General features: G+C 41.9%; 1 protein-coding gene across 1 annotated transcript; it reads left to right on the plus strand.

Annotated features, from left to right (window-relative positions):
- The first annotated feature begins 532 nt into the window (after positions 1-532).
- Positions 533-11,711, plus strand: LOC120029887 (homeobox protein MOX-1-like). The gene is made up of 3 exons (XM_038975195.1): positions 533-1,500; positions 8,823-8,995; positions 11,034-11,711. Exons 1-3 carry the CDS (start codon positions 1,011-1,013, stop codon positions 11,154-11,156), a joined length of 786 nt encoding a protein of 261 aa, XP_038831123.1. The 5' UTR covers positions 533-1,010; the 3' UTR covers positions 11,157-11,711.
- The last annotated feature ends 639 nt before the right edge of the window (positions 11,712-12,350 follow it).

Raw genomic sequence — 12,350 nt, forward strand, 5'->3', positions numbered from 1 at the left:
GACTTATCACACAAAAGCTAAGTGGAATCCTGCCAGGCCGATTAGGCTGTATGGCCCAAGACTAAACACATACAGAAGGACTTTAGCTTATGCGGAGAGACGAAAATGTAGATTGGAGAAGACAGACTGGGATCAGGGGTGTAGAGTGAAGGGGTGGAGGTCAACTTTCCTCCAAAGAGTGTCGGGCCAAATTGTGTGTCAAAAAAAACGCTAAGGAGTAGAATAATCCGCCTGCTGGACCTTTACTCCCATGTGGGTGTTCGCGTTTATATTTTACAGACAATGTCCCTTTAAAAGCGCGGCGCGTCTGGAAAGCCCATTAGATGTGCATATAACATTTCCCCTGTGATTAATAGTTGATGAGGCAGAGTTGGTGGGGTTGGTCGCAGGGTACCCACATGTGGTCGCCAGAGCTCCTCCTCTGCAGGCTCACGTTACACTCCATAAACTTGCCACTCTTTCCCACCTCTGCGTTTAAAAAAAGGAGGAGGGACCACTTGTCAGGAATATCTCAGAACTGTGAAAACAGCCAGCCCGGTCAGGAGAGTGTGTCTCTGTGTGTGTGTGTGTGTGAGTGTGTGTGTGTGGACGCAGGGGTTAGCCTAACACTTCTCGAGCAGCACAGCCAGTCAGATCACTTGTCCACTTGCCGGGTCGGGTTGTGTGCGCGTGAGTGCATGTGAGGTGCTGCTCTCTACAACTTTACACATGCAAGACGGGGAGAGAGAGAGAGACCAACTTAACCAGAGGAAGGTGTCCATCCTTACACATTGGACCGAGGAGAGTCAACAAGCCACGGTCAGTGACAGAAAGACAGACAGACAAAGAGAGAGAGTGACTTCTTCCAGAGTTGGATGTGCTGGGGAGATGATGTGCTTCTAAAATCAAAAAGCTGAAGTGGATATTGCCCCATATTGACAGAACCAGAGAACACTCTGAAGGGACTTTCAGCTCTCAGCAAGGACTTCACTCCAGAAGTGTGTGAGGGAGTGTTTATTGTGTTTATCGCCATGGATCAGACAACCAGCAGCTGCATGCGGAGCGCCCACCCCGGCAGCCCCATCTGGGGGTGCGTGAGGAACCCTCACCCCGGAGCGGGGCTCCAGTCGCCCTACCAGCAGGCCCCCTTCTCCCTGCACCAGAAGCCTGAGTACCTTTCCTATACAGACTTCTCCACCTCCTGCCTGGTGCCCGCGTCCCACACCGCCTACCCCCGCGACGACAGACTTTACCAAGAGCCCCATGCGGCCTTCCAGAGGGCCGACTGGCAGTTCCCCCCCTGTGAGACGCGGGGCCGGGGGCAGGAGGCCTGTCGGGTGACGCCCGTGGCCGTGGTTGGTGGAGGAATTGTGGGGGGCGTAGGGGGAGACATGGACAGCACAGGTGGGGAGAGGCTTCCAGGGGCAGTGCCCAGGTGTCTGAAGGGGGAGTACTCGCCACAGAGCATGGCTTCGGCCGACACAGAGAAGAAGAGCTCCAAGAGGAAGAGGGACGTAATAGGTGAGTCAATGATACGTCATGACGGGATCAGTTGGGGTGTGCTGCTGGTAAATGCCACGACTGAAAAGATGTGGGAAAAGACATGGGTGACCACTTCAGCAGGCCTACATAGCGTGCAAATTCAAGTCAAATGCCATGCAGAGACAGAAATTAAAACATGATTCCCAGAGTCGACATTCATTTCGACAAACCCCTTTTTCCTCCTGAATACGCTCGACAGATGTGTTATTCTGCAGGGAAACTCTCCCCAGACTACTTTACCAGTGGACCACGATACAGTAGCACATTCATTAATGCCCCATGTCATTGCTGACAATGGGACGGAATCTCTGTATCTGTTTCCTCACCAAAAGACAGTCAACCGAGAGCCTCAACAGATAGGTATGCGAAAGGTGACGACACTTGGTGCTCAAGACACACTCCGAGTGGACCAGTTGCATCCTCTCATTGTTTGAGGGCTCTTAAAATGTTGAAATGACAAATGCAACATCTACTGTAACTCTACGCATTCGCGTATCCTTTGTTTCATTGAGTCGTGACGGGCTTTCAGGATACTGCGGGTATAAATCAAACGAGATGTTTTGTCAGCAAAATAAGCGTGGCGTATCTCATATTCTTACGATATATAGTATCACGGTCCACGATGGCAAATATATCATTAGATGTCTTTATAAGTACTACTATTAAAAGTATTAGAAGCTCCATGAACTATTCAATTTAATATCAACACCAACAGGCAACTTGTTAATTACTCGCAATTCCCCATTGATTATTGATGTAAACTTGTTACCGTAAGCAATGATATGACAACAAAAGACCAATGGATATTTCTTAAGTTTGGCTAGTAGGGAAAGACACTTAAGGAACTATGTTTAAATATCATGGTGATATTATACCGGTCACCAGAGTATTATTTCTGATGCAACACAAATGCAAGTGAAAGAATTCACTGGGGGGAAAAAATATGAATTTATGATTCAGTTCAGGGCCATATTCAAATTCTCAGTGAAGAGTTTAGTCTTCTAACTTAAAAAAAAAAGAATTGTAATTGTTCACTAATCTATTCCTCTTATCTCATGTCATTCAGTGACAGGAAATCAAAACAAATTTCTAGTGCAGTAACTGATATCCATGAAGTGCTAATTCCTAAAAGTCACACTCTTTTTAATGACCGGCCATTTTAGTTAATGGCACTGGGAACTGTTTATATTTATTTTCTAGCTGTGGATATGTTATTGAAATATACTCCCAATTTCATGCCAGCTGAAAGAGAGGAAAAGTGAACCACACTTTTTTCCAGCACATCTGCTATAGGCATTCCCTTCAGCTTCCAGCCATGCTATGGACGCCAAACGTTCAAACCTCTCTAGAATGGGGGACATTGTTTGAAGATAAATAAATGTATTACCTCCTCGATCAGTAATCGAGTGGCTACTGGCTATATTAGGATGGCCAAATCTAAAATGCAATACTCACTTTAGAATATCACTTAGGGCTTGAAGACACTATTCGATAAACGTGTCTAATGTGAGGTCTCCTTCATAGGGCAGCAGACACAGGCCTTAGGCACTTAATTGGAGAAATATATATTTTTTCCCATTTCTTGTGTTACCTTATTGTAACTCTCCCTCACTCCAGTGAAAACATGCCAGACCACGTCTGGTAAAATCACTTGCCTGCAACCCCGCTTTTACATTCCTATCCATTGACATTTTCCTGTCATTAAGGTGTAACAGAATCTCCCACTGAACACATGCAACTTGGTTGACCACTGCATCGGCCCAGTATTTCATAGATGACCATTCAAACCCGCAATGAATCCTTTACCTAGTATTGGGAAAATACTCGTATTAAACGTTTACTGCAGTGGGCTAAATCAGCGGCATACAGAGTGGTTCTTGGTAGTCTTCAATCTACTTTGAAAGAAAAGTATACTGCTTTTTAAAAAAGCAGACACCTGTACCATGTCAGATATAGAGTTGAAATGTATTTAATTTTGAGTTTGCATCCCAATATTACACTTTATATACTTCACAGAAGACTGAAATATAACAAAATAGTTTGACCAGATTTTTGGCAGTTAATTTTTTATTTTTTTTATTAATGGTGAAATTTGAAGAAATATGAATAACATTCCACCCATGTGGCAACTAGGTAATTTGACTGCAGGAAAGGGATCTATGGCATTGACACAATGCTACAGAATATAATAGCCTGGTCTCATAGACTAGACGTAACACAGTAAATGTAAATCCATGACACTCAAATTAGTATGATATGTCACGTTTGGTATGGTTACATAAGACATGAGGTTACTTAAGGCAAAAAAAACAAAAGGAGGGTGTTCGAATCTCATCATGGACAACTTTAGCATTTTAGCTAATTCGCAACATTGCAACTACTTATTACTTTTTAGCTACTTTGCACCTACTGTACATAGCATGTTAGACAACCCTTGCTAACTCTAACCTTTACCCTTTTAGCTAAGACTCCTAACCTCAACCCTAAACCCAACCCCTAGCCTAGCTAACGTTAGCCAGCTAGCTAACATTAGCATTAGCCACCTAGCCACCTAGCTAACATTAGCAACAACAAATTGGAAATCGTAACATATCATACGGTTTACAAATCCGTAACATATTGTACGAATTGCAATTCGTAACATATCCTACAAATTCTAATGCATAGCATATCATAATAAATCTAGTGTCTTGGATTTACATAAAGAATACTACAAAATGCTCTGAGGCCAGGTTGTATACAAGCATATAGCTAGCTCTAAGACATGGTAATGGATTCACCTTCATTCATACTTTCAACCGTTTCAAAAGGTTCAACCTCTACTGATGTGCACATTATTACATGTTTTGGCTGAAGGAATGTCAGGTCTATCTACAGGTTTTAATACATTTTATAAGCCATCGTGTAAGAACTAGTTTAGACAAGCTCTGTTTCATCTAAATCAAGCAAGATAAGGTATAATGCGTCTGTATTTATCCAACTCCATTACAATAGTGCTGCAATTTGAATAGTGGACACTTAAATGCTTTTAATATGATACTTATCATAGCCAGCCATTTAACTTTATTGAACCTTGTTGTGCTAGTACTGAAACGTGTGAGAGCCTGTTATGTAACTATTTGTATTTAGAACAGGTTTATAGTGCTGCTCAACCTACGAACATTGCAGGGTGATTTTAATCCATTGGCGTGAACCAACATCATTGTTAACTTATCAACTTTATAACAACTTGTCTCTTAACACGTTCAGTAAGAACTTTAATATACATATTACCACTCCGCTATGAAAGATATTTCAACATTTTTACTGTGAAGAAAAAGATCTTGGAGATACATGTGTTTATTACGTTCATAAACCTTGGCACCCACTTTAATACACCAACTAATCACGTCGTCAATTAACTTCTACTTCCTCAGAAACCCGGGTCCGGGAGCACCCCCCACCACCCCCACCAGTAAAAAAGCTGACTAGCATAGCTAGCATAGCGTCACAAGTAAATAGTAGCATCTAAATATCATTAAATCACAAGTCCAAGACACCAGATGAAAGATACACATCTTGGTAATCAAGCCATCATTTCTGATTTTTAAAATGTTTTACAGGGAAGACACAATATGTAAATCTATTAGCTAACCACGTTAGCAAAAGACACTTTTTTTTTTACTCCACCAGTTTTTGACTCCATCACTAGCTATCACAAATTCGACCAAATAAAGATATAAATAGCCACTAACCAAGAAACAACCTCATCAGACGACAGTCTGATAACATATTTATTGTATAGCATAGGTTTTGTTAGAAAAATGTGCATATTTCAGGTATAAATCATAGTTTACCATTGCAGCCACCATCACAACTCGACTAGAATAACTACAGAGGGAAACGTGTATTACCTAATTACTCATCATAAAACATTTCTTAAAAATACACAGCGTACAGCAATAGAAAAACACAGATCTTTCGAATCCAGACAATATTTCAGATTTTCTAAGTGTTTTACAGCGAAAACACAATAAATCGTTATATTAGCATACCACAAGTGCAATCATTACCCCAGCATTGATTCAAGGCAAAAATAGCGATAACGTTATCACCACCAAAATATATTAATTTTTTCACTAACCTTCTCAGAATTCTTCAGATGACAGTCCTGTAACATCATATTACACAATCCATATAGAGTTTGATCGAAAATGTGCATATTTAGCGTCACAAATCGTGCTTATACAATGGAAATACTGTCCAACTACTCAAGCAATCTGCCCGGCGCCATCTTGGAAAGACACCTATTTTTATCGAAAACTATTCATAAACTTGACTAAAAAAATACAAGTTGGACAGCAATTGAAAGACAAATTAGTTCTTAATGCAATCGCTGAATTACATTTTTAAAATTATCCTTACTGCGCAATACAGGGTGCGCTAAAGCGAAGCTACCCAAAATTTAATGGCGGCTTATGCGTTTAACATTTTTCAACAGAACAACGATTTATCAGCATAAATAGTTCTTACTATTAGCTGAGCTTCCATCAGAATCTTGGGCAAGGTGTCCTTTCCCCGGTCTAATCGTCTTTTGGTCGAAAGATGTCCTCTTGTCCTGTCGAAATGGCCACTAACGTTCGGCATGGACCGGAAAAGTGTCCAACTCTTGAAAGTGCGTCACAAAGAAATGCCAGAAAATCGCAATAAACGGATATAAATTGCTATAAATCGGTTTAAATTAACTACCTTATGATGTCTTTAACACCTATAACGAATAAAAACATGACCGGGGATATAGAAGTGGCTAAACCAAAGCTTGGAAGGAGGCCAGTCCGACGTCCACTCTGCGTCGAGCGCACGGCTGAAAAGAAAGGCACTTCCGCCCCAGGCTCTAATATAAGGTCCCAGATTGCGCAATCGACTCCATTCAAATTGTCACCACTTACTGACATCTAGAGGAAGGCGTAGGCAGTGTTTGTAGCCCCACAGCGTTCACAGGGACTTATAAACTGACCTGGGAACAGAGGCCGAGATTTCTGAAATCTCACTCCCTGGCAGGAAAAGTGCTGCAGAATGAGTTCTGTTTCACTCAGAGACATAATTCAAACGGTTTTAGAAACTAGAGAGTGTTTTCTATCCAATAATAATAATAATATGCATATTGTACGAGCAAGAATTGAGTACGAGGCAGTTTAATTTGGAAACGTCAAGAAAAAAATAGTGCTAACAGCTCCCCCTATTGACAAAAGGTTAAACAGTCCTTTTCATTTCTGTTTGAGTCTGAAAACCCACTTGTTTACAACGGGCTTAATTCAGTGTTTAATTAAGACAAATTACTTTTGCACCATCTCCCAGAAATGCCAAATGCTGTTTGTGTTACGGCGTCCCGCTGGGTGCAGGAGTTGCTCCCCTCCAGTTTACGGGCTCTGGCTGTGCAGGATATTTATTGGGGCCTGTTTAGTGAAGGCCAGTGTGTGTGCCATTTAAATCTGTCCTGCCAGGTGTTCAGCATGCTAAACCTGCTCTCTACTCAGTTCCTCCTCACCAGGCCAGAGTCTAGCAGCATACGTAGAACAAGTTTCCCTTATCTGGGTTTTAATTATGATAATACAGCGTTCTCAACATGAGGCATTATAGACCACAGGTTGGTAGGTTGGTCTCTCTGAATGGGAGTCTTGGCTGCGGGAAGATCTTTTGGCTTGGGGGTACCCCTACTTCCCATGGCTATGCACACGCAAGGCAAAGACGCATGCAAACACACACATGCGAGCACACACTGAAGGACACGGCACATGTGCACACACACACACAGTGTGTCTGATGAAGGACGCGGGCACATGTGCACACACACATGTGCACACACACACGCACGCACACACACACACACACACACACACACACACACACACACACACACACACACACACACACACACACACACACACACACACACACACACACACACACACACACACACACACACACACACACACACACAGAGTCTGGATCTGCCCAGTCACATCTGGACCAGGCGCTGCAGTTAATTTCACAGTCTGGCCTCACGCTCTGGCAAGTACAAAGCAGAACTTCTCACTTTGACAAATTATAACAATTTTTTTCGAGATTACATCAGCAGCTAGTGTCGCTACCTATGCAGAATTGTTAGCTAGAATCATTCCATTTAATATAAAGTTGAGATTTTTAACAAGGAATTATTAAATGTCTTTCATGTACAGTATTTTCTATCCTAATATACTGTACATTTTACAATAGCCTTCATATTCCCTGTCGTACAAATTTGTCATACAAACTTTATTAACCTATAATGAGACTAAATCAATAAACACAATGCACACATATATGAATACCGTGGTAATTACAGCACATGATATCATAATTACTCTTTCCTATGCTCTGCTACACGGGTGAGAAGGCTTCCTATTTTCCAGAGGCTGGCGAGGCTGACAGCTTGTGTGTGAGTTACTGTGCCATGGCCCTCAGCCTCCTCTCCTCTGGCCCACGAGGGGAAGTCTTCCCATCTTCCCAGAGATGCACACGCTTGAGCCGGACAAATCCCCACCTTTGTTCTTTTGTTAGAGGGTTTAACGATGTTCCGCTGCATTCCTCTCTAACTCAAGCCCTCTGCCTCCTGGTTAGGTGGCCCCTGTTGTAGGGCAAAGGAGCGTTGACTTGACTGCGGCACCGGTGGTTAGGGAGGTAACTCAGTGAGTGGGACTTCAGGTCACGGAGGTCTCACGTAGGGTGTGGTTCCGGTCGCTCTCTGAGTGTACGACTAGAGCCTCGAAAGACTTGTTGGTCGACCTTTTCTTTGTGAAACGGCCTAGTACCAGACACACAAACCACTCAACTTGTGTCCAAATTCAGTTCAAAACCAATATACACGGCAAGACATTGTAGGCCTAAGTGGTACTCCTTCAACACATAAATGCAGGTATAGATGTAGGATCTTAATTTGATCACTCATCTGCTGATGAGAACTTTCCTGCGAAGCAGGAAATGCAAACTTGTAGTGTATTTGAGTTTAAAAAAGGCTTCTAAAGTTTGAAATGTGCACTTTGAAATTTCAGACTTTATTTGCCCTAACAGAAAATGTATCAACCCCTTCAAAAATGTCCATTAATTGTAATCCACATAATAATTCACATTTCCTGTTGCTGAAGGATTATTTTCCTGGTGTGGCAAACTGGCGTGCACGGAATTTTACAGAATTATTTCTCAACACTACTGCATATCATAGCATAGGCTAATCACGCAGTGCTAATGAAATAACAATTCTCTCCTCTTCTGATGTCCTCCAGATATCCAGGACTCCAACTTCAAGGTGGACTCTAACTGCAAAGTGAGGAAAGAGCGTACAGCGTTCACCAAAGAGCAGCTCCGGGAACTGGAGGCAGAGTTCACCCACCATAACTACCTGACCAGACTGCGTCGCTACGAGATCGCCGTCAACCTGGACCTCACAGAGAGACAGGTAATGAAGATCATCAAACCTGAGTCAAAAGAAAAAATACTTTAAAGTACTACTTAAGTAGTTTATTGTGGTATCTGCACTTTACTTGACTATTTATACTTTATACTTCACTATATTCCTGAAGAAAATAATGTACTTTTTACTCCATACATTTTCCCGGACACCCAAAAGTACTCGTTACGTTTTGAATGCTTAGCAGGACCGGAAAATGGTCAAAGAGAACATCCCTGGTCATCCCCACTGTCTCTGATCTGTCAGAATCACTAAACACACATGCTCCGTTTGTAAATTATATCTGAGTGTTGGAGTGTGCCCCTGGCTATGCATACATTCAACAACAAAAAAATATTATAATAATGGTACCATCTGGTTTGTTTAATTTAAGGATTTTAAATTAAATTTTATTTTAACTTTTTCTTTCGATACTTAGGTATATTTTTGCAATTACATTTACTTTTGATACTTAGACCAAATACTTTTAGACTTTTGCTCATGTTGTATTTTACTGGGTGACTTTCACTTTCACTTGAGTCATTTTCTATTAAGGTATCTTTACTTTTACTCAAGTATGACAATTGGGTACTTTTTCTACCGCTGGCATTAAGCGCACAACACCTACACCAGAATGTTTCTACACAATGACAGTATTTAGTGATCTACAAGCATACATTTTTCCCAAGGAATAGAAAGAAGAGGTCTATGAAAAAAGCGGATGTTTTCAGCTGATTGCCTGACAAATAAGAGAACAGCCTGTTGATTGGATGAGAATATGTGATTTAAAGGGTAATATTATTAACTACAAATTATTTTTAAAAACGGACTTATATTTAACAATGCTCTTGATATAGAGAGCTGGAACATAGTTGAGTCTCTGCAGCCTACAACTACTGGCTCAGTTCGTTTCTTGTTAATTAGCACTCATCCTAATAGGTGACCAACCGGAGCAGGGGACGTTTGAAGCCTTCCTTTGTGTTTGGGCAGCAGATCTTAGAACCTGGTGAGACAAGGCAAACATTTGTAAGGACTTGGCAGTCTCCTCTGTTCCTCTCCCCATTTCCAGCCTCTGTCCCCACTCCCCACTCCTCCTAACGAGCCCATAGTTTCTCAGTGACCGCACATAGCCTGCTCTTAGATGAATTTCCCAGGCCTCTGGTGCTCAAGGCCAGCTAGGTTCCAGCCCTACACTCCGGGATCTGAGTCCCATTGCAACCCAGGCTCAACTTTTTGGTGATTTTTTCCCCCCCGACACATCCTACACATCTTGCAGACTGACGTTCCTTCAGTCACGAGTGGCAGACAGTATCAGACGAGGGGATAGTCTTCATAAAAATAGTGTGGGAACAGATTAGTCTGTCCCAGTGTTGCCGTGGGGAATGCTGAGAGGGATGCGCGGAGGTCAGGCACTGCCCTCCCCTGAGCATGTGGATCCAGTCGACACAGGATAGCGACTGACTGGGTCCAAGGAAATGATGTCATAAGTCATGTCAGTGATATTGTAGAATGATCCAGAGAGCTCATTAGCTACTGCAACCTACATATGGATGCTGTCTGATGACAACCTCTCATCTACAAATCGGATACCTTTCAGGAAATGGAAGAAAAGTGGCATATTTGCCCACTAATGAACATACAATTATGAAATTTCAGAAGCTATTTTGAACCCATTTTATTGGTCCTAGAGTGATGAAATGTACAGAGTACACTGAGGGGAGTTGCTGCTTTCAAAAAAATCGAAACAAAAATTGAGTTACAAGGTCTTCATCAGACAGAGACGATATGATACTGACTTTAACTGTAATCCAAACCTAAATTCATACTTTACACTGAGACTGCACGCGCTTCACAAGCACCAAAAAGAAACACCCACCTGAATGATGTACTGAACTCGTGTGAAAAGTTGTGGGATTGTGCTTATTTATAATAAACATTACGATATGAACATATGGAAAATGATCAGAACAAGCTCACTCGGTATCCCAAACAATACATATATCACTATGTAGAAAATGTAGTGACACTTCCTGTTTATGTCCTGTAGGTGAAGGTGTGGTTCCAGAACAGAAGGATGAAGTGGAAGAGAGTGAAAGGGGGACAGCCTGCTTCCCCTAACGACCAGGAGACAGACGACATAGACTCTGCTGCCTCACCCAGCTCAGAGTGAACACATAGAGAGGAGAGGAGGCCCTCAAACACCAACTGGACATCCATAGAGAACACAAGACATCCTATAATTTCCCTGGAGAGTCAGCTGCTGGAACAAAGCATTTCTAGAGACTTTGTACGCAGTCTGAACCCCAGTGTGTTTGCGATTGTAAATACTGTAGTGCTCTGTCTGCCAATGTCCAAAGTCTTTTTTTTTTTTTTTACTTCTCTGTCAAATGAGGACAATATTAGATCTAACTTCAAAGAGGTTGTAACATTTTCTGTATTCCCTACAATCTAACTCCTGGAGCATTGACTGCGCTGGAGTAGTGCAATAAACAAACGAAGGAATGGCTCAATTTTAGCTAGTTGCAGAGTTTATCACCCTTCCCAGGTGAGCGCTTGCTGCTCAGTGATGACATGCCAGGTCTGCGATTGGATTTTGTTCGAGGACATCTCCTCAGTTCTCGCATCGTAATCATGGCCCTCGACGCTTCACTACAGCCACCTGCAGACACTCAAACCGTTTCAGCGTTGCCAAGCCTTAAGTGCCCAAAATCTGATTGTATTCAAAGTTGTGTTGTCAGGTTTTTCCTAGAATACACTTTTTTTTGTACTTTTCTTTTTTCTTTTTTTTTTTTTTTTTTTTTTTACATTTGAATGATATTGATAAAACACAGATGTTGCCATTTGAAATCTGCAAAAATTAATAAATCATAAAAAATAAAAAATAAACATTGATAATTTCTTCCAAACCAGCCACATGTGAGTTATGAAGTGACAGTGCATGGAGCTTCTTGGCACGACTATAGGACATAGCCCATGCTTTGGCATTGACAGGTAACTGTCTGCAGACGTCTGTCTCTATCGCAACTGTCCTTTCTTTCTTTTCCTGTCTGTGTGCGTGCCTGAGAGTGTGTGAGAGAGAGAGAGAGCTGCACCTGCAATAACATCTGCAAATCTGTGTACGGTAACAAATAAACTTTGATTTGATTTGAGAGAGATGGACAGAGAGAGACACAGCGAGAAAAAGAGAGAGAGAGAGAAATACAAAATACGGCTGCCCCTAAAAAGCAACTTCTTGTTTTGAAAATGGCTTATGTGGCATCGATATAAGTCAGAAACCTTTATTCTAGTGTCAAAATGTACTTCAAAGTGAAAATAGGATCATTTTGGTCATAAAGTCAGTCTCGTCCAAAATGGAGATTTGCGA

The sequence above is a fragment of the Salvelinus namaycush genome, chromosome 35 (genome assembly GCF_016432855.1).
Source record: "Salvelinus namaycush isolate Seneca chromosome 35, SaNama_1.0, whole genome shotgun sequence".
In the NCBI taxonomy this organism is placed as follows: Eukaryota; Metazoa; Chordata; class Actinopteri; order Salmoniformes; family Salmonidae; genus Salvelinus; species Salvelinus namaycush.

Coding starts and splice junctions, on each gene's coding strand:
- LOC120029887 (XM_038975195.1), top strand. CDS start 1,011: ATGGATCAGACAACCAGCAGCTGCATGCGGAGCGCCCACCCCGGCAGC. Junction 1,501..8,822: donor GAGGAAGAGGGACGTAATAG/GTGAGTCAATGA, acceptor GATGTCCTCCAG/ATATCCAGGACTCCAACTTC. Junction 8,996..11,033: donor TGGACCTCACAGAGAGACAG/GTAATGAAGATC, acceptor TATGTCCTGTAG/GTGAAGGTGTGGTTCCAGAA.